This window comes from Cebus imitator, unplaced genomic scaffold (genome assembly GCF_001604975.1).
Source record: "Cebus imitator isolate Cc_AM_T3 unplaced genomic scaffold, Cebus_imitator-1.0 Scaffold376, whole genome shotgun sequence".
NCBI lineage: Eukaryota > Metazoa > Chordata > Mammalia > Primates > Cebidae > Cebus > Cebus imitator.
In genome coordinates, this window is record NW_016107691.1 from 1542522 (window position 1) to 1561078 (window position 18557).

The 18557-nt window shown below is 37.4% G+C and overlaps 1 protein-coding gene across 6 annotated transcripts in view; it reads left to right on the forward strand.

Moving 5' to 3' along the window:
- The window catches only part of ZNF280C (zinc finger protein 280C), a 63743-nt gene that overhangs the window by 40721 nt on the left and 4465 nt on the right, over positions 1–18557 (forward strand). For all 6 annotated transcript variants that reach the window (XM_037731033.1, XM_017507511.2, XM_017507513.2 and 3 more), the window contains 4 exons: positions 4945–5076; positions 10246–10556; positions 11025–11165; positions 16366–16428. In XM_037731033.1, the coding sequence (XP_037586961.1) occupies positions 4945–5076; positions 10246–10556; positions 11025–11165; positions 16366–16428 (647 nt within the window). The remainder of the gene's footprint in view (positions 1–4944; positions 5077–10245; positions 10557–11024; positions 11166–16365; positions 16429–18557) is intronic.

Genomic DNA, 18557 nt, shown 5'->3' on the forward strand with positions numbered 1-18557 from the left:
CAGAGCTTTTATTTTTATTTTATTTTAAGAATTAATAACTAACATTTATTGAGTCTTTAATATATGTAACATCGCCTAATCCTTCCTTACAATAAAACTATGAAGTAAACATAGGATATTACTGGCATCTTACAGATGCAAAAACCCAGACCTAGAGAGGCTGTGACATGCCCAATGTCAAGCAGTAGTAAGTGGTGAAGTTACAAGCTAAACCAGCCCATTTATATTTCAAAGCCTCCTCCCACTTAACTACTCAGCATATCACCTGAAAAGCAAGCCAATCAGCTAAATAAACTTCCTCACTAGGCTGATACAGCCAAACTTATTAATTTTTTTTGTTTTAAAGGATCTTCATCAGAGCTTTTAATATGCTAATAGATGTTGTAAATCTCCAAGCAAGGGACACAGTACAGGGATGGTCCTCAAACATTTTTAACCTTTGAGCCCTTTATTTGCATAATACCTACTAACATTTCTTGAGGTATAGAATTTGGGAAACACTGTTCTTGGTGCTTGTATTTCATTTTTTGGCCTTTGATTTTGAAAAGAAAAAGGGAACATAAAGCATTATCTCTGATTATCTAATTTTGGGTCTTTTAACATAATTATTTCCCCTTGCTTTATACTAAGCTCCATAGTGATAGAGATGTAGATTTGGAGGGAGTGATAACATGCTTAGAAAGGTAAGAAAGACATAGGTGAATCCACTATGTGAGTTGTTTCTCATAAGTGGTTTATCTGATCTGTGGTCATTCTTCATACCCTAAGTTGTATGCCTTAGTTGCCATATGTACTGGAAAGAGTTACCCAACAGGTCTGGGTTGCTCAAATATTGCACAATTTCAGAAGTGCCTGCTAGTATAACTGGCCCTTGGCTAAATCTTGGATATTAAGCTCCTAGAATGTTCTCTGTGTTATTAACTGATAAGAGTGGTTTACATGCCTGGAACCTTGCGCCATGTTGTACCAGTTCGTCAAGAAAATTTGCACAAACAATACGATTTTTTTGGTGACCACTTGTTTTTCTTGCGGTGGGGGGGGGAGTCACCTGAAGATTTGGTGACTTATCCCATAAAAAACCCTAAGCTCTTAGACTCGAGAGCTTTCCTGTCAAGCAACACTTTATATATGTTGCTGCAGTACATTGTGAGGGATTAAGTGTGTTCTATGTGACTCCATTGGAATAGAGCTCTTAGAAGTTGGTGCCTGGTAATCCTCTAGAAGCTATCCAATATACTATTTCCTTTATTAATCCTACTCTGTACCCTTACACTGTAATAAAACATAGCTGTGAGTATAACAGTGTCTAAGTCCTATCGATCCTTCTACTGAATCATCAAATCTGGGAGTAGTCTTTGGAACCACCGAGGTGCCACAGGTGCTTAGTCCGTTTGAGCTGCTATAACATTACTATTATAGACTGGGAACCTTAAGCAGCAAGCATTTACTTCTCCCTGTTCTGCAAGCTGTAAAGTCCAAGATCAGGGCACCAGCAGTTTAGTGTCTGGTGAGGACCTGCTTCCTTGTTCATAGATGGCCAAAAGACTCAAAACCTGAGCTGAGCAATATTATAAACTTATAGCTGAGATGGCATTATTAGTGCAATTTTATATAATAAGAATTATTGACTCTATGGTTTATTTTTGAACACTTTGATTGCAACTTTTTCCTAAGAATAATATATTACTATGTCTTGAGTGATTTTGGAGTTAGCAACGCAGTTTATACAGTTTTTAACAAAGGATGAAAGACTCCAGATGTGTTAAGTATCTTCATTAGCTCTTTAATAATAGCAATAAGCAGTTAACATACACTAATCACTTACCATTTGACAGCCACTGGTGCTTTTACATGCATTATCTTGTTTTATCTTTATAGCCACCCTATGAGGCAGGTATATGATTGTTTCCGTTTTATAGATGAGGAAACAAAGCTTTATAGAAAGTAAGTAATTTGCTCAATGTCACATTCCCTAATAAATGATGGAACCAAAAATTGGTTTATAGCCCAAGCTTTCACTGCAGACTCATATTCCACACTAACATTAAGTCTAAAAGCAGAAATTACAGCTAGTTACCCTTGAAAATCCCTCAAATTGGCCAGGCGCAGTGGCTCATGCCTGTAATCCCAGCACTTTGGGAGGCCGAAGCAGGCGGATCACCATAGGTCAGGAGTTCGACATCAGCCTGGCCAGAATGATGAAACCTTGTTTGTACTAAAAATACAAAAATTAGCTGGATGTGGTGGTGCATGCCTATAATCCCAGCTACTCAGGAGGCTGAGGCAGGAAGATCGCTTGTACCCGGGAGGCGGAGGTTGCAGTGAGCTGAGATCATGCCACTGCACTCCAGCCTAGGTGACAGAGTAAGACTCAAGTGTGTCTCAAAAAAAAAAAAAAAAATCCCTCAAATCACCCAAAACCATATAGTATGCATATCAAGAAGTTCAACCCACAACTTTTCTCTACCCTTGGAACAAGTTACTGTTTATTTGGTTAAACGTTACTTTATTTTAAAAATGTATCCGCTGAGCACTATCACTATGACTCACACCTGTAATTCCAGCACTTTGGGAGGCCAAGGCGAGTGGATCACTTGAGGTCAGGAGTTTGAGACCAGTCTGGCCAAATGGTGAAACCCTGTCTCTACTAAAAATACAAAATTAGCCAGGTGTGGTGGGCACCTGTAGTCCCAGCTACTTGGGAGACTGAGGCAGGAGAACTGCTTGGACCTGGGAGGTGGAGGTTGCAGTGAGCCAGGGTCACACCATTGCACTCCAGCCTGGGCAACAAAAGCAAAACTCTTTCTCAAAGGGAAAAAAAAGCATCATCATTGTGATTATTAGCACAATGCAAGCATACATGCGTAAGAGAGATATGCAGGACTTGAGTCCAACTTAGGACTAATAGATTATTGTCTCCCGTCTTGGGGCTCTGAACAAATAAATGCTCATTGAATGAAATGGCAAACACTTTAAACTAGTTAAATTGTGCCTGCTGCTCATTTGTACTCTGTCAGTCTCTTGCTGTTTGCCTCATTTTATTTCTTAACGAATACTTGAGTGCTTAATCCTGAGTGCCTACAGGATTAAGCAGAGCAAGGTTTGTACTCTCTAAAATGTGCATCATGGTAGAGAAGGAGTGTGTGTGTGTGTGTGTGTGTGTGTGTGTGTGTGTGTGATGTCAGAATATACTTGTATGCCATCTGATGGTAAGTACCATTGGAAGAAAATATAGGTAGATAGGGAGTGCCAGGGCTCAGATGAAGGAGGGGTTTCTGGTTGTTTTTTTAAATGGTGTCAAAGAGGGCTTCTCCAAAGGAAATGAGAGAGTAAGTCATGTGGCTATCTGGGAGAGAATGTTCCGGGTAGAGGGAACAGTAAGTAGGTAATGATATGAACATATACCTAGGATATTCAAGGCAAAACAAGGAGGCCAGTGTGGCTGGAGTACAGTAAACAAGTGAGAGGAAAAGTAGTAGGAGATGAGGTTGTAGCAATAGAATGCAAGCCAGATCATATGAGGACTTGAAAGCCAGTGTCAGGATTCTGGAGTGTTATGGAAAGCCAGTGGAGGGTTTAAAAGATCACTGTGACAGCTATGGGAAGAATAGACTGTAGAGGGAGAAAGGGTGGAAATAGGGAGAAGATAGAAGGCTATTGCAAGGGTCCTCGTAAGTGGCTCAGACAAGTATGGTATCAGTGATTGGAGGTGATGAGAAATAGAAACATTATAAATTTTTTTAAGGTATCACTGACAGGTTTTACTAATTTGTTGAATGTGGGATGTAAGAGAAAGAGAAGAGTTAAGAGTGACCAAGCATTTTTTGTCCTGAGCAGCTGTAAGAACTTACTTCCCATATACTGAGATACTGGGAGGAGTAGGGAAGGAACAGATTTTGCACACTTCCCACTCAGAATGAATGAGGGGGAATCTAAAGTTCAATTTTTTTGTCCATGTTGATTTGAAATACCTATTAGACATCAAGAGGTGTCAAGTATGCAGTGGGTGGATGCTATTTAAAGACATGAAACTGGACAAGGTGTAGGTAGAGGTAGAGAAAAAATTTGTGGGAACTATACTCTGGGGGAATGAATATTCTATCATCTTAATTTGCTGTCTGTTACTTAACTGGGTTTTCTTTCCCCCTCTCTCTTGAGCACCTACAAGTAAATCTGTTTATGTTTATTGTACCTATGGTATGATCCAGTGCACCACATTTCTATAATAGTCTGAAGATGATACTGAAATAGTAATGCAAATGCCTTATCTTTATATATTGCTTTGAACTTTGTAAAGAAATTTTATTCAGCAAATGTCTTCTGTGCATCAGTAACTGTACTAGGTACTTTCATACACGTTACCTCATTTGGTTTTCCTAAATGACTGTTTGTATTTTATATGAAAATGATGAACTCGTGGAGATATATCTTTAAAGAAAGCATTCTTTTGTATTTGTATGTTCTAAATTTATAATAAATATAAAATATATTTTAATCAACAAGAGCATATGCATAAAGATTGCAATTGATAATGTATAGTAGAAAGAACAGTAACCAGCTATGGGCAAGTGACTTAAAATTCTCTTGGGTCCTATTTCCCATTGGTAAAATAATGGGACTAGGTTTGAGGGGGGACTTAGGGGTTTCTCAAACAACAGATTGGGATCCGTTCTTATTTATGCCTCTACTATCAGTATAGAAATTTTCTAATTAAAACCTAATTATATACTTTTTATGTTTTATGCTTATATGGTAACTAATGCTTTTGAAACTCAGCTAATGCAAGGAGTACTTTTAAGTAAAATAATAATTTTGGATTTTCTGTGATGGGAGATGGTAAAATTCTGGTTGTAAATTTATGTAGATTTTAGAATTAAGAGCAATTTCAGGTCCTAGGATTTGTGGTGGTAAAAGTTATTATTATCTAATATTTTCTGTAAACAGAAAAAAGGAGTTCACCGTTGCCCAAAATGCAGACTACAATTTTTGACCAGCAAGGAAAAAGCTGAACATAAGGCACAGCATCGTACATTTATAAAGCCTAAGGAACTAGAAGGATTGCCTCCTGGAACAAAAGTGAGTTCACGGGGGGTTCGGTGGTTTTTTGCACATTCTATCAGTTTTTTATTTTTGTTTTATTTATTTATATATATTTTATTGTACTTTAGGTTCTGGGGTACATGTGCAGATCATGCAGGATTGTTGCATAGGTACATACATAACTATGTGGTTTGCTGCCTCCGTCCCCTCGTCGTGTGTATCTGGCGTTTCTCCCCATGTTATCCCTCCCCAACCTCCATACCCTCCGCTGTCCCTCATCTATTCCCCCCCAACAGACCCCGGTGTGTGGTGCTCCCCTCCCTGTGTCCATGTGTTCTCATTGTTCAACACCCGCCTATGAGTGAGAACATGCGGTGTTTGATTTTCTGTTCTTGTGTCAGTTTGCTGAGAATGATGGTTTCCAGATTAATCCATGTCCCTACAAAGGACACGAACTCATCATTTTTTATGGCTGCATAGTATTCCATGGTGTATATGTGCCACATTTTCCTTGTCCAGTCTATCCTCAATGGGCATTTGGGTTGGGTTCCAGGTCTTTGCTATTGTAGACAGTGTTGCAGTGAATATACACGTGCATGTGCCTTTATAATAGAATGATTTATAATCCTTTGGTTATATACCCAGTAATGGGATTGCTGGGTCAAATGGAATTTCTGTTTCTAGGTCCTTGAGGAATCGCCACACTGTCTTCCACAATGGTTGAACTAATTTACACTCCCACCAACAGTGTATTTTTAATTATTATGGATAGAAGGAATAAGGTCTAGTGTTAGGTAGCTCACTAGGGCAACTATAGTTAACAATAATTTATTGTATATTTCAAAATAACTAAAAAAGTGGGATTGGAATGTTCCTAACACAAATAAATGATACATGCTTGAGGTGCTGCATACCCCAATTACCCTGATTTGATCATTACATATTATATGCTTGTATTAAAATATCATGTACACCCCAAAAGTGAGTTTTAAATATGCTATATTTTTAACATTTTGTATGATAATAGAAACTACTGCCTGGTTTTATCTATTGAATATAATATTAAAATTGACTCTGATTGTTATTAAGACTTTAATTTAGGTTTTGTCATTCTTAATTCTTGTAAAGAAAAACTTCGAATCATTGTTTTTTTAGTTGATTGACATGGTTTGTTGGAGGGGTATTTCTAGTGCAGCTAGATTGTAGACTAAGTTGGCAGGTTGTTTCAATATTCTGTAGGCTGTTTTCAAGCTATTCCAGTTGTCAGTGTGTATGTCTGTTTCAGTTGCTAGACTATAAGATGTTTAAGATAAGGAATTTAATTTATCTTTGTGTCCCCAGCATCTGTCATGGTGCCTTGAATGCTATAGGCTTGTTGAAGTTGGTATTACTAATCTCTTAGAGAAGCAAGTTTTGCTCCTGGATAGCATTGGTATTTTTCATTAGCAAGCACACATTGGACCACAGATTTTCTTCTCCTTGTTTGCCTTATATACTTATATACTCTGACTCTTTTTTTTTTGGAAACAGAGTCTCGCCCTGTCCCGCAGGCTGGAGTGCAGTGGTGTGATCTCAGCTCACTGCAACCTCTGCCTCCCAGGTTCAAATGATTCTCGTGCCTCAGTCTCCTGAGTAGTTGGGATTACAGGTGTGCAACATGATGCCCAGCTAATTGTATATTTAATAGAGACCAGGTTTCAGCAACATGGCCAGGCTGGTGTCAACCTTCTGGCCTCAAGTGATTTGCCTGCCTCGGCCTCCCAAAGTGTGGGATTACAGGCATGAGCCGCCATACCTGGCCCTCTGACTTCTTTATACAAAGTTAGCTCTTGAATATTTTCTCCAGTGAAGAGATAGATAATCCAAGGTGAAATAATCCTCAAACCTTTGTATGTCACTTAAGTACATGTTTTTGTTTTTGTTTTTGTTTTTGTTTTTGTTTTGAGACGGAGTTTCACTCTTGTTACCCAGGCTGGAGTGCAATGGCGCGATCTCAGCTTACCGCAACCTCCGCCTCCTGGGTTCAGGCAATTCCCCTGCCTCAGCTTCCTGAGTAGCTGGGACCACAAGCACGCGCCACCATGCCCAGCTAATTTTTTGTATTTTTAGTAGAGACGGGGTTTCACCATGCTGACCAGGATGGTCTCGATCTCTTGACCTCGCGATCCACTCGCCTCGGCCTCCCAAAGTGCTGGGATTACAGGCGTGAGCCACCGTGCCCGGCCAAGTACATACTTTTGAATGCGAATATGTCTGTTATTTAAATTAACAAAAATAATATAAAATAATTATCTGAACATCTAGAGTAAGATAAACCATCTGGCATCCTTCCCTGCAATCCATTTGTTCCATATTGATATTAGACATTCATAATATTAATTTAGGCAGTACAGCCCTCTCACATCTTCTGTTATTAATAAAATACCAATAGTAATAATAATATTGATAATAATGATACTGTGTGTCTTATAGCACTTTAGAATTAAGTATTCAGTGTGCCTTTCCGTACATTTTATTATTTAATCTATGTGATGATCCAATGAGATAGACAAGGCAGGTATTATTCCCATATTAGAGATGAAGAGGCTCAGAGAGGCTAAATTCCTTACTCAAGGTCATGTAGCTAGGAAGAGGTAGTACTAAGATTCTTAAACTTGGGTCTTTTGACTTCTACTCCAGTGCTTTCAAAAAATTTATTTATTTTCTATTTGCAAGCTAACAAGTTCTGCTCCAGTGCTTTTGTGTGATACCACATGTATTTCATAGGACTTCACAGAAGCTGTTCTTCAAGTATATGGGGGAAGTGTAGTCAAATAATTAAAGAGAATGTTAGTGGGTGACTATGTTTTCTGTTATTAACCAATAGATACATTTTCTTTTTCTAAATTGTAAATGATAAAGTTTGTATTAGTTATTATTAAGGAAATTCTGAGCATTATTGTAATCAGCATGCTGTGTGATGAATTGATGTAAGCTCCACCATAACCTTGGAAGCAGAAATCATGCCCCCGACCCCCAGGAAGAAGTCGCATTTACTGAAACTGTTTTATAGTTACCAGAGGGTAATGCAGGCCTTTCCAGGGTTATTATTTCTGACCTCTGTATTAAATTTTGACCTCTATATTTGTGAAAGCTTTTTAGTTTTTTGTGGGTTTTTTTTTTTTTTTTTTGGAGACGGGGTCTTACTCTGTCACCCAGGTTGAAGTGCAGTGGTGCCATCTCAGCCCACTGCAGCATCCACCTCCCAGGTTCAAGCGATCTTCCCACCTCAGCCTCCTGAGTATTTGGGACCATAGTTGCACATCACCGTGCCCAGCTAATGTTTTTGCTTTTGGTAGAGATAAGGTTTTGCTGTGTTGCCCAGGCTGGTCTCGAACTCCTGAACTCAGGCAGTCCACCCACGTAGGCCTCCCAAAGTGCTGGAATTATAGGCGTGAGCTACCACGTTGAAGCATAAAATAGCTATGGGATGTGTTCTTTTGATATTCATCTAATTTGTACTAACTCCTAATATTCATTAATATCTGTGTTGACATAAAACTGCTATCAAGATAAAACTGATATTACAGTAGTAAGTCAATACCAAGGTAAATTTCATTTACTTGGTATGACCATTTAGAATAAGTGGGAGGCTTATCTGTTTGTAGTTTATACTTGCCATTTTCAAAATAATGATGTTTAACTTTTTGTATTGCAGTGATTTTTTGATAACATTTTATTGAGATATAATTCATATATCATACAATTCACCCATTTACAGTATTCACAGTTCAATGGCTTTTTGCATATTCATATTTGGGGAAACATCACTACAGTAAATTTTAGAACATTTTTATCATTCTCAAAAGAAACTCATATGCATTAGCATTCACTCTGTTTCCCCTCCACTAGCCCTGTGCAAACTTGAATCTGCTTTTAGTCTCTATGGATTTTCCTGTTCTGGACATTTTATGTAAATGGAATCATACAACATGTCATCTTTAGGGACTGGTTTATTTCGCCTAGCATAATGTTTTGTAGGTTCATTGATATTGTATCATGAGTACTTCATTCTTTTTTGTGGCTAAGTAATACTCCATTGCATAGAAAATCTACATTTTATTTATTCTTTCATCTATTGATGGGCATGTGGGTTGTTTCCTCTTTATGGCTATAATGCTGCTATAAAAATTCATGTAGAGGTTTTTGTGTATACATGTTTTCATTTCTCTTGAGTATATGCCTCTGAGTAGGATTCCTGAGTCAAATGGTAACTCTTACCTTTAATATTTTGAGAAAATTCCTGTTTTTCTTTTGTTTGTTGTTTTGTTGAGATGGAGTCTCACTCTGTTGCCCAGGCTGGAGTGCAGTGGCATGATCTTGGCTTACTGCAACCTCCACTTCCTGGATTCAAGCGATTCTCCTGTCTCAGCCTCCCGAATAGCTAGGATTACAGGCGCCTGCCACCATGCCTGTCTAATTTGTTGTATTTTTAGTTAAAATGAGGTTTCACCATGTTGGCCAGGCCGGTCTCAAACTCCCAACCTCAAGTAATCCACCCACCTCAGCTTCCCAAAGTTCAAGGATTACAGACGTGAGTCATGGCACCTGGCCTGCTGAACTCTTTTTCAATCTAACTACACTGTTGTGCATTTTGACCAGCAGTGTATGAGGGTTCTCATTTCTCTACATCCTAGCCAATACTTGTTATTGTCTGTTTATCATAGCCATGCTGGTTGGTGTGAAGGGACATCTCACTTGGGATTTGATTTGCATTTCCCTGATGACTGTTGATGTGGACCATCTTTTCATGTGCTTATTGGCTGTTTGTATATCTTCTTTGAAGAAATGCCTATTCATCGATTTTCTCTTTGGTTGCTTGTGCTTTTGGTGTCATATATAAGAAACCATTGCCTAACTCATGCTCACAAGGATTTACTACTATATTTTCTTCTAAGAGTTTTATAGTTTTACACGTTAAAATTTAGTCTTTGATACATTTTGAGATAATTTTTGTATATAATAGGTAAGGATTGAAATTCATTCTTTTGCACTTGGATATCAGTTTTTGTAGCAGCATTCATCAAGACTATTCTTTGCCCCATTGGAAATGTTTTGGCACCCTTGTCAAAAACCAGTTTACTGTAAATGTGAGGGCTTACAGTGATATTTTTGATACTAATGTGGTTTATTTTCTAAAAGTATATACTGCCTTTGTTTTTATAGGTTACTATTCGAGCTTCACTTGGACCTCACCAGTCAAAATTACCAACTGCACCTTCTGGTTATACTCCAGGCACTTCTTTTCTTCAGGTCACACCTCCGACATCTCAAAACTCAACTGCTGAAAATCCTAGAAAATCTAATGCCAGTAAATCTAAGACAAGTAGGCCTCATGCAACTACATCCACTGCAAGTAAAGCTAATACAAGTAAGCCAAGGGGACGTACAGCTAAATGCAAAGCAAAACCCTCTTACAAGCAAAAGCGACAGCGCAACAGAAAAAATAAAATGACCTTAGCTTTGAAGAACTTAAGGTAATATCTTTTATTCCTGATATACAATACAAATTTAATCTTAAGTATTAAAAGTTTATTTTTTATAATTTATCATATCATAGAACCCTCTTACACATTTACATGGTAATCACTTATCTGGCATAAAGACCAAGCAAATAAGAAAAAGGTACTTTTTACAGCTGCTGAGCAGAACTTGAGTCATTGTGTTTATTCTATAATTTTCATCTTTTATACTAATATTTTATGCTTTTATCTTATGATAGATTAATTGGTTTGTTTGATCCTTTTTATTCCAGGGAAATGTTAACTGGTGTTAAATTTTTTACACTTATTCTAGCTTGTTTCAAAGCGTATTTTGAAATTATGAGTTTCTATTTAAAGATATCAATTTAAACATTTTGGCTTTAGTTAATAAAATGTTAAGATTTTCTCCTATTATTTTTGTTTTATAATCTATTTTTATCTTTTTTTTTCCATCTCCATAAGGTGTCGTCGGGGGATTCACAAGTGCATTGAGTGTCATTCCAAAATAAAAGATTTTGCAAGCCACTTTTCTATATACATCCACTGCAGTTTTTGCAAGTATAATACTAACTGTAACAAAGCCTTTGTAAATCATATGATGAGGTAAGTTAAACATGTAAACTGCCAATCAGAATTGCCATTCAGGTCATTTGTTTTTTGAAAACAGAGTTGTCCTATTGGAAGCAAGTTTGTCTCATCAAGGAACTAAAAGGGTCCAGCAATAGAGAACTTCTAAGATGTTCCTTGTACTATTTTCCAGCATAGTAACTCATAAAATTACTGGGACAAAAACTCTGAGAACAATTAGACTGGTGAAATTAAAATGAGTTTGTTAGGGAAATTTGTTGTTTCTATGGGACTTTTTTTCTTTTCTATGTCTTTCAAAAAGTGGTTATTTTTTGTTAAGTGTTTTCAGTATATTTGTCAAATAAATAGTCAGCTCTTGCATTCCACATCTGTAAATTCTGGATTTACAGAATTTACAACCGTGGATCAAAAGTATTTTAAAAAATTAAGTCTATACTGAACATGTACAAACCTTTTCTGCTGTCATTATTCTCTAAATAATACAGTATAAAACTATGTAATAGCAGTTACATTTTATTAAGTATCATAGGCTTACAAATAATCTAGAGATTATTTAAAGTATATAGAGGGATATATATAAAATATGTATGTAGTTTATATGCAAATACTATGCAATTTTATATCAGAGACTTGAGTCTGCAGATTTGGGTATCTGCAGGAGGTCCTGGAACCAATCCCCCATGGATACAAGGACCCCTGTATATGTAATTTCATGAGTGTTATCCTCTTCAAAGCGATCATTTTGAGAGACTCCTGGCTTTTTAATGATGCTAAGAACATTATTCTGTCTCTGTCTTCCCCATCTGTCTATCCATTTGTCTTTCTGATCATTCATCTTTGCATTCATTCAATGAAATGAGACTGTAGGAATATTCCCATCATGGTGCTACTGTTGAAATTCCTTTTCATGCATTGATTCAACTTATATTATTTGAGCACCTATGATGTACTCTATACAAGGGAAAGACTTTAGAGCCCCCATTATTTGATTTGAACCTTGTTCCTAGGGGCTTGCTTTATTCCTTCAGAATGGATTTTATTTTAAATAACCAAAAAGTGTTCAGATATAAATATAAGTTGATTATTTTAATTCAGATAGTTCCATTTATTTTCAGTTATAAATAAGATATAACTAGCCAGGCACAATGGCTTACGCCTGTAATCCCAACATTTTAAGAGGCCAAGGAGAGAGGATTGCTTGAGCCTAGGAGTTTGAGACCAGCCTGGGCAACATGGCAAGACCTTGTCTCTATTTTTAAAAAAGAAATAGGTATAACCAATAAAAGTGGTTTTCTTGCAGATTATAACAAGACATCTATATTATTTTCTGCTCATAATCAGCTACCACTTTGAAGGATTCATCCACCACATTTTTTGATGGCTTCAGCCTGGCTTGCAGGGGTTTTTTTTTCCCTTTGGTGATCAGCCTGACCTTATGATACCTTTATTTCTTTAGTGCTAGCACTTCACATCACCCCCTGCTTTGTTGTATCCCCTTTCTTAACACCATCCCATTTTACCTCATTGTAGTCAATACTTATTTTGAATTCTCATTACCCCATGTCTTTCAGGGTCTTGAACCTTTTTTTCTAGTCCAGTAGTACCAATTGAATTTTGTAGGCAATCACACCCTCAAGGTCTTCTGTTTTGAATGCTGCTTTGTTTCTGTCCTAAAATCCTTTATATCTTCAGGCATGCTTAGCTTACTTAGCCTTGCTATCTTTGTATCTTTTATCCTTTTTTTAAAAAAAATCCCAGCTCACGTTCGCTATTAGTGGGGCATCTTTTATCCTTTTTGATGTATCCCTGTGCCCAGTTCTAGACCACCACATCTTGCTTGATTCAATCAGCTCTGAATTCATGGTCTTTAATTTGGTCCTGCCCTTTTAAAAATACCGCTTTGTTTTTATCCACCGCATCTGTCAGATTTTTTATTCTAGTCCCTCAGTTGTTAACTTTGCCTAATAATTACTCAGAGGTCATCCTTTTTGTTTTTCTCAAGATTAACTTTTTCTTGCCTCAAGGTTTTTTTTTCCTTCATCCAGATATTAATCTCGGAAAACAGACATGTCCCACTTTTTTTAAGTTAACCCTGTTCCTCATCTCTTGCATTTCCTCAAGATCCTTATTTCATTATTTTGGACCTTCAGTTCATCTTCCTCTCTACCACATTCATTGTGTCTGCTGATATTTTCAGGCATGCTTTTAGGATGAGGGAGATCTGCCTTTACTTTGCATGTTTTCTTGTCTTCCTTTTACTATCAACATTTGTAAAGATTATACTTTACTAGCCTGTTTGTCATTTTTGACCCTTTGTGATTTGAGTGTCACCCCCTCCCACCTACACACAGCTAAAGCTGCTCTTTAAAGGTTATCAGTCATATCCTAACCACTGAATCTACTCATTATTTTCATTCTTACTCCTCTATTACTTCTTCAGAGTATTTGACATTTTTGATCACTTACGTGTAGAACTCTTCTCAACTTCTGTTGAACTGTTACCACCATTTTTCTTCTTTCCTTTTGGCTACTCCTCCTCTATATAATTATCTTTTCTCCCTTCAACTGTTCTTGCCCCTTTATAATCCCTTTCTTGGTACCCTAACCATTCTTAAAGTTTTATCTTTTACCTTTCAACTGTAAATCCTCTGATTTCAATGCTGAGCTTCCCTGAGACCCAACTCTTTGTTTCTAACTAGGATTCAAACCACTTTTACTTCAGTACCCTTTAAGCTCAGTCTGTTTCAGGGCATCATTTGCATAAACATGAAGCACCAGCTGGGAATGATTTACTCTCCCAAGTTTCTGAAGCCCCTGGAGTTCTCTTGATCTGCCACCATACATCCTAGCTTCCTGAGAGTCCACCTTCTGCAATTTACCAATCTGCCTCTTCCACTACTACAGTGGTTCTGCACCTATACCCCAGTTTCTCTAAAGCAGAACCTTTAGAGAAAGGTTCCCTTCCCCCAATACACTGCTGTGAGTAATGTTCTCTTATTCTCTGCCAAACACTAGACTGTTCTAATGAGGCTTTAATTCTGCCCCTAATTTATAGAGGATTAAATTGGAAAATATTTTTGACATTTCCTAAACCATGTGTTCTTCCATCCTCACCTCTCCCATTTTCTGTAGGCTTATCAACTGTCTGGTAGAACCTTCAGCCCCATTCTATACCCAAACATTCCCAATTGGCCTAAAGTTACCTTCTTAACCTTTTCCTAATTTCTGGTGATCCCCAGCCCTGAACTGTCATCACACATATTGAGCTCTTATTCATCATTAACCTCATATAGAACTGAAAGCTTCCGCTTCTGCTCTTCTAATGGCCTCGTAGGTCCTTTTGCTTTTGCCCTATTTCAACAGCACATTGTTTCCCTTGTTGCTTCAGGTACCTCCCTCTGAATAGTGTTGTACCCTCAGTACTACCTGGTATGAACTTTTGTCATAGGTTTGAGCTCTGTATGTTCAGAGGCTTCATTTTCTCAGAGGTTGAGTACCTTTATTCCCAGCCTATACCAACTCTATTGTGAGAAGACAGGCTCCCAGAATTGATCAATGTTCCCCAATGTATAGGTTCTTCATATTCAGTACCTAAAGTAGCTTTTTCTTATTCTTGATTATTCTCCAGAATGCCCCTCTCCTTCCCTCCCATTTCACCCTCTGTGAAGTATCTGATCAGCACAGCCAGTCAGAGGAATCATTCCTTTCTTTAGGTTCTGTAACATTCTCCTCTTCTGCCTCATATGTGTCTCTGTTACCTCTTTTAGAGAGAAGCTCTTTGTATTCACCATGGTTCCTATTCTGAGAATATATTCTTGGAATTATAGCTGGCCACAATCTTTATTTTCCCATGCATATATAGTATGCTGGTGATGGTTACCTTGTGTTAGGGTAACTGTTGACCTGCTGTGTTGGGTCTGTCAGTACAAGAAAGGGCTAGTGCTTCTCAAAATAGCTTGCATAAGAATCAGCTGGAAAACTTGGGAAAACAGATTTCTGGGCCCACTGTCAGAGATTAGTTCACTATGTTTGTAGTGAGGCCTGAAACTGTATTTCTAACAAGCTCCTAGGTAATGCTGATGATGCTGGTCCATGGACCACAGTTTGAGTAATACTCTGCTAGGCTAATCCTGGCTAATCTTGCCTGGTTTTCTAACACAGGAAAGCTTTCCTTATCAATGTAAAGGGAAGCATAAAAGCTATTACCATTGGCTATGAAGTTTGGTTAGCGGTTTTCTGATCTGTGTGTAGGAGAAGCATTGTTTTAACTCATAAGCTCTGCTTTTAATTTGCTCTCTTTGAAAGTTCTCCTGGTAATTGCAAAGGACCCTTTAAATGCTTCGTTTTTATTGAATTAAGCAATGGCATTTAGCTCAAGTAGTGTTTACTTCCAGGATCATTCAGATTATCCCCAAACATATTAAGATTAAAATGTAATAAATAATAATTATTCTCCAGCCTGGGCGACAGAGCAAGACTCTGAAACAAAAAATAATAATTAGTATCATTATAACAATTTCTATCATAGCAAAATACATTATTAAATACCTTTTCAATTGTTCTTAATAGTTAAAAAACTTTGACACTCTTTGCATTTTTAACTCAAGTGTTTTTTCAGTAATGGTGAAGTACTGATAATCTAAGAGAATTCTCAGGGAAATATGTCATTTCTCCTAAAGTGGAATGTAAGGTAAAATACTTGAATTAAACAGAGATGACTGTCTTCGTCCATTCAGGCTGCTGTAACAAAATACCATAGACTGGGTAGCTTATAAACAACAGAAATTTATTTCTCACAGTTCTGGAGGCTGGAAAGTCCACGATCAAGGTGCTGGCAGATTCGGTGTCTGGGTGAGGGCCCATTCCTCATAGACAGCACCTTCTCACTGCGTCCTCACATGGTGGAAGGGGCACACTGGCTCTCTAGGATCTCTCTTATAAGTGCACTAATCTCATAAGGGCTCTGCCCTCATGACCTAATCACCTCCCAAAGGCCCCACCTCCTAATACCATCACTTTGGGGGTTAAGATTTTAACATGAATTCTGGGGGACACAAAAATTCAGATTATAGAAATAACCAACAGAATCTTATTATTTAGATCATGATCTTTTATTCAAAACTAAGACATTAAGCATTGGCTTGAAATGTCATAAAATTAATATGGCATTGTATAATAAAATCAATAAAATTTTGTTTGTCTCGTGTTTCTCCAGCTCTCATAGCAACCATCCAAGTAAACAGTTTTGTATTTTCAAGAAGCATTCAGGAACTCTCAGGTAATCATTGATTTTTTTTTTTAATTCTTTTCATTGAAATATTGCAGTAACTTTTAAACCTGATGTTGAAGTGCCTACTCTGGAACTCTAAATGATTGCTACTGAACATGATAGAGTTCTGTTTATTGTATCCTTAGACCAAAGTTGGAGGGATAGCCTGTCATCTCCAACTAAACTGTCAGTAGTGCCAAGCATTAAGATGAAACTTTCATGCATTTGCATTGTAAAATAACTAAAATAGGGTCCTCCGACCATATTTGAATAGAAGTAAGTTTATGAAAACACTATAATACTTGAAGTCAATATATAGCCTTCATAATTCTTAATGTTTTTAGAATTAAAGTACATAACTTATTTACTGTACAGAAAAACTTATCGATAAATATTTCTAAAGGCATTGATAATTAACATTGGTTATACCACACACACTTAGCTCAAAATCCAGTAAACATCTATTTTTTACACTATTTTGATATATTTTGACTCCATCTTTCTTTTTTAATTATTTTGCTCATGTTGACAGATGTTTGCCTGGCACATAGTACCTGGCACATAGGAGGCACTTGGTAAATGTTTGTTGAATAAGTTAGTGTATATGTTGAAAATGAATTATGTGGATAATGTTGGACCAACAGCTCATAGAGGAAATTTTTATTGTATTTTTAAAACATATTCATGTTAAGCCGAGCACTGTGGCTCACGCCTATAATCCTAGCACTTTGGGAGGCCAAGGCAGTTGCATCACCTGAGGTCAGGAGTTGGAGACCAGTGTGGCCAACATAGAAAAACCCTGTCTCTACTAAAAATATAAAAATTAGCTGGGTGTGGTGGCAGGCACCTATAATTTCTAGCTACTCGGGAAGCTAAGGCAGGAGAATCGCTTGAACCTGGGGGGCAGAGGTTTCAGTGAGCTGAAATCATACCACTTCACTCCAGCCTGCACAAAAGAACAAAACTCCATTCCCCCCAAAAAAACCAAATACATATTCATGTTATTTTTAAAACATTACTGAATACAAGGAATTAGAAAAGAGTAAAATATATTAGGTGTTACCTTTACTGAAAAATGTTTATAAGAATGAAAAGATACTTATTAGTTCTAAATATGAGACTTTGATTTGATTTTTACCACATTATTGTCAAGCTCAATTGTGTGCTTGGTTTTTAAATTTTTAACTGTGTGATTTAAAAGATCTGAGGCGCTTTTTTTAAATGAGTGAATCTCACATGTAAATAGAAAATTGGTCAAATTCTGTGTATGGGTCAGGCACAGTGACTCACACCTGTAATCCCAGCACTTTGAGAGGTCAGGGCGGGTAAATCACTTGAGACCAGGAGTTTGGGACCAGTCTGGCCAACATGGTGAAATCCTGTCTCTACTAAAAATACAAAACTTCACCAGGTGTGGTGTGTACACCTGTAATCCCAGCTACTCAGGAGGCTGAGGCACGAGAATCACTTGAACCCAGAAGGCAGAGGTTGCAGTGAGCCAAGATAGCTACAGCCTAGCCTGGGCAACAGAGTGAGACTCATTCTCAAAAAATAAAAAAATCTGTATGGACTTAGTATTTTATATTTCTATAAACAATTTTTTCATAATTACTATTTTGTTAAAATGAAATGTTCGTTCTTTAGCTATTTATAGTGCACCTATTGTGTATATCACAATGTAGCAATTCCTATACAGATGACAGTGATGAAGAAGAAGGCTTGTGCCAACCTTCAAGGAATGTACAGTTTATTGAAGGGATATAAGGTGTGAACATAAATAACTACGATAATACAAAGAGGTTTTTAATAAGTGCAGTGAGAGATACTGATTTCAAAAGGGAGAGAGGTTTCTACTTACAAGAAGAGGCACAAGGGCATTCTAGTTGGAAGAAATAATATGAATAAAAGTACAGAAAGGAAAAAGCAGAAACCATGCACATTCTTCCGAATCACAATGAATAACTAGGAGTAAAATTTGGACGAAGCACAAAGTGCATATAACGTAGTATTAAGATCAAATTTGGCCAGGTGCAGTGGCTAATACCTGTAATCCCAGCACTTTGGGAGGCCAAGGTGAGTGGATCACCTGAGGTCAGGAGTTCGAGACCAGCCTAGCCAACATGGCGAAACCCCATCTC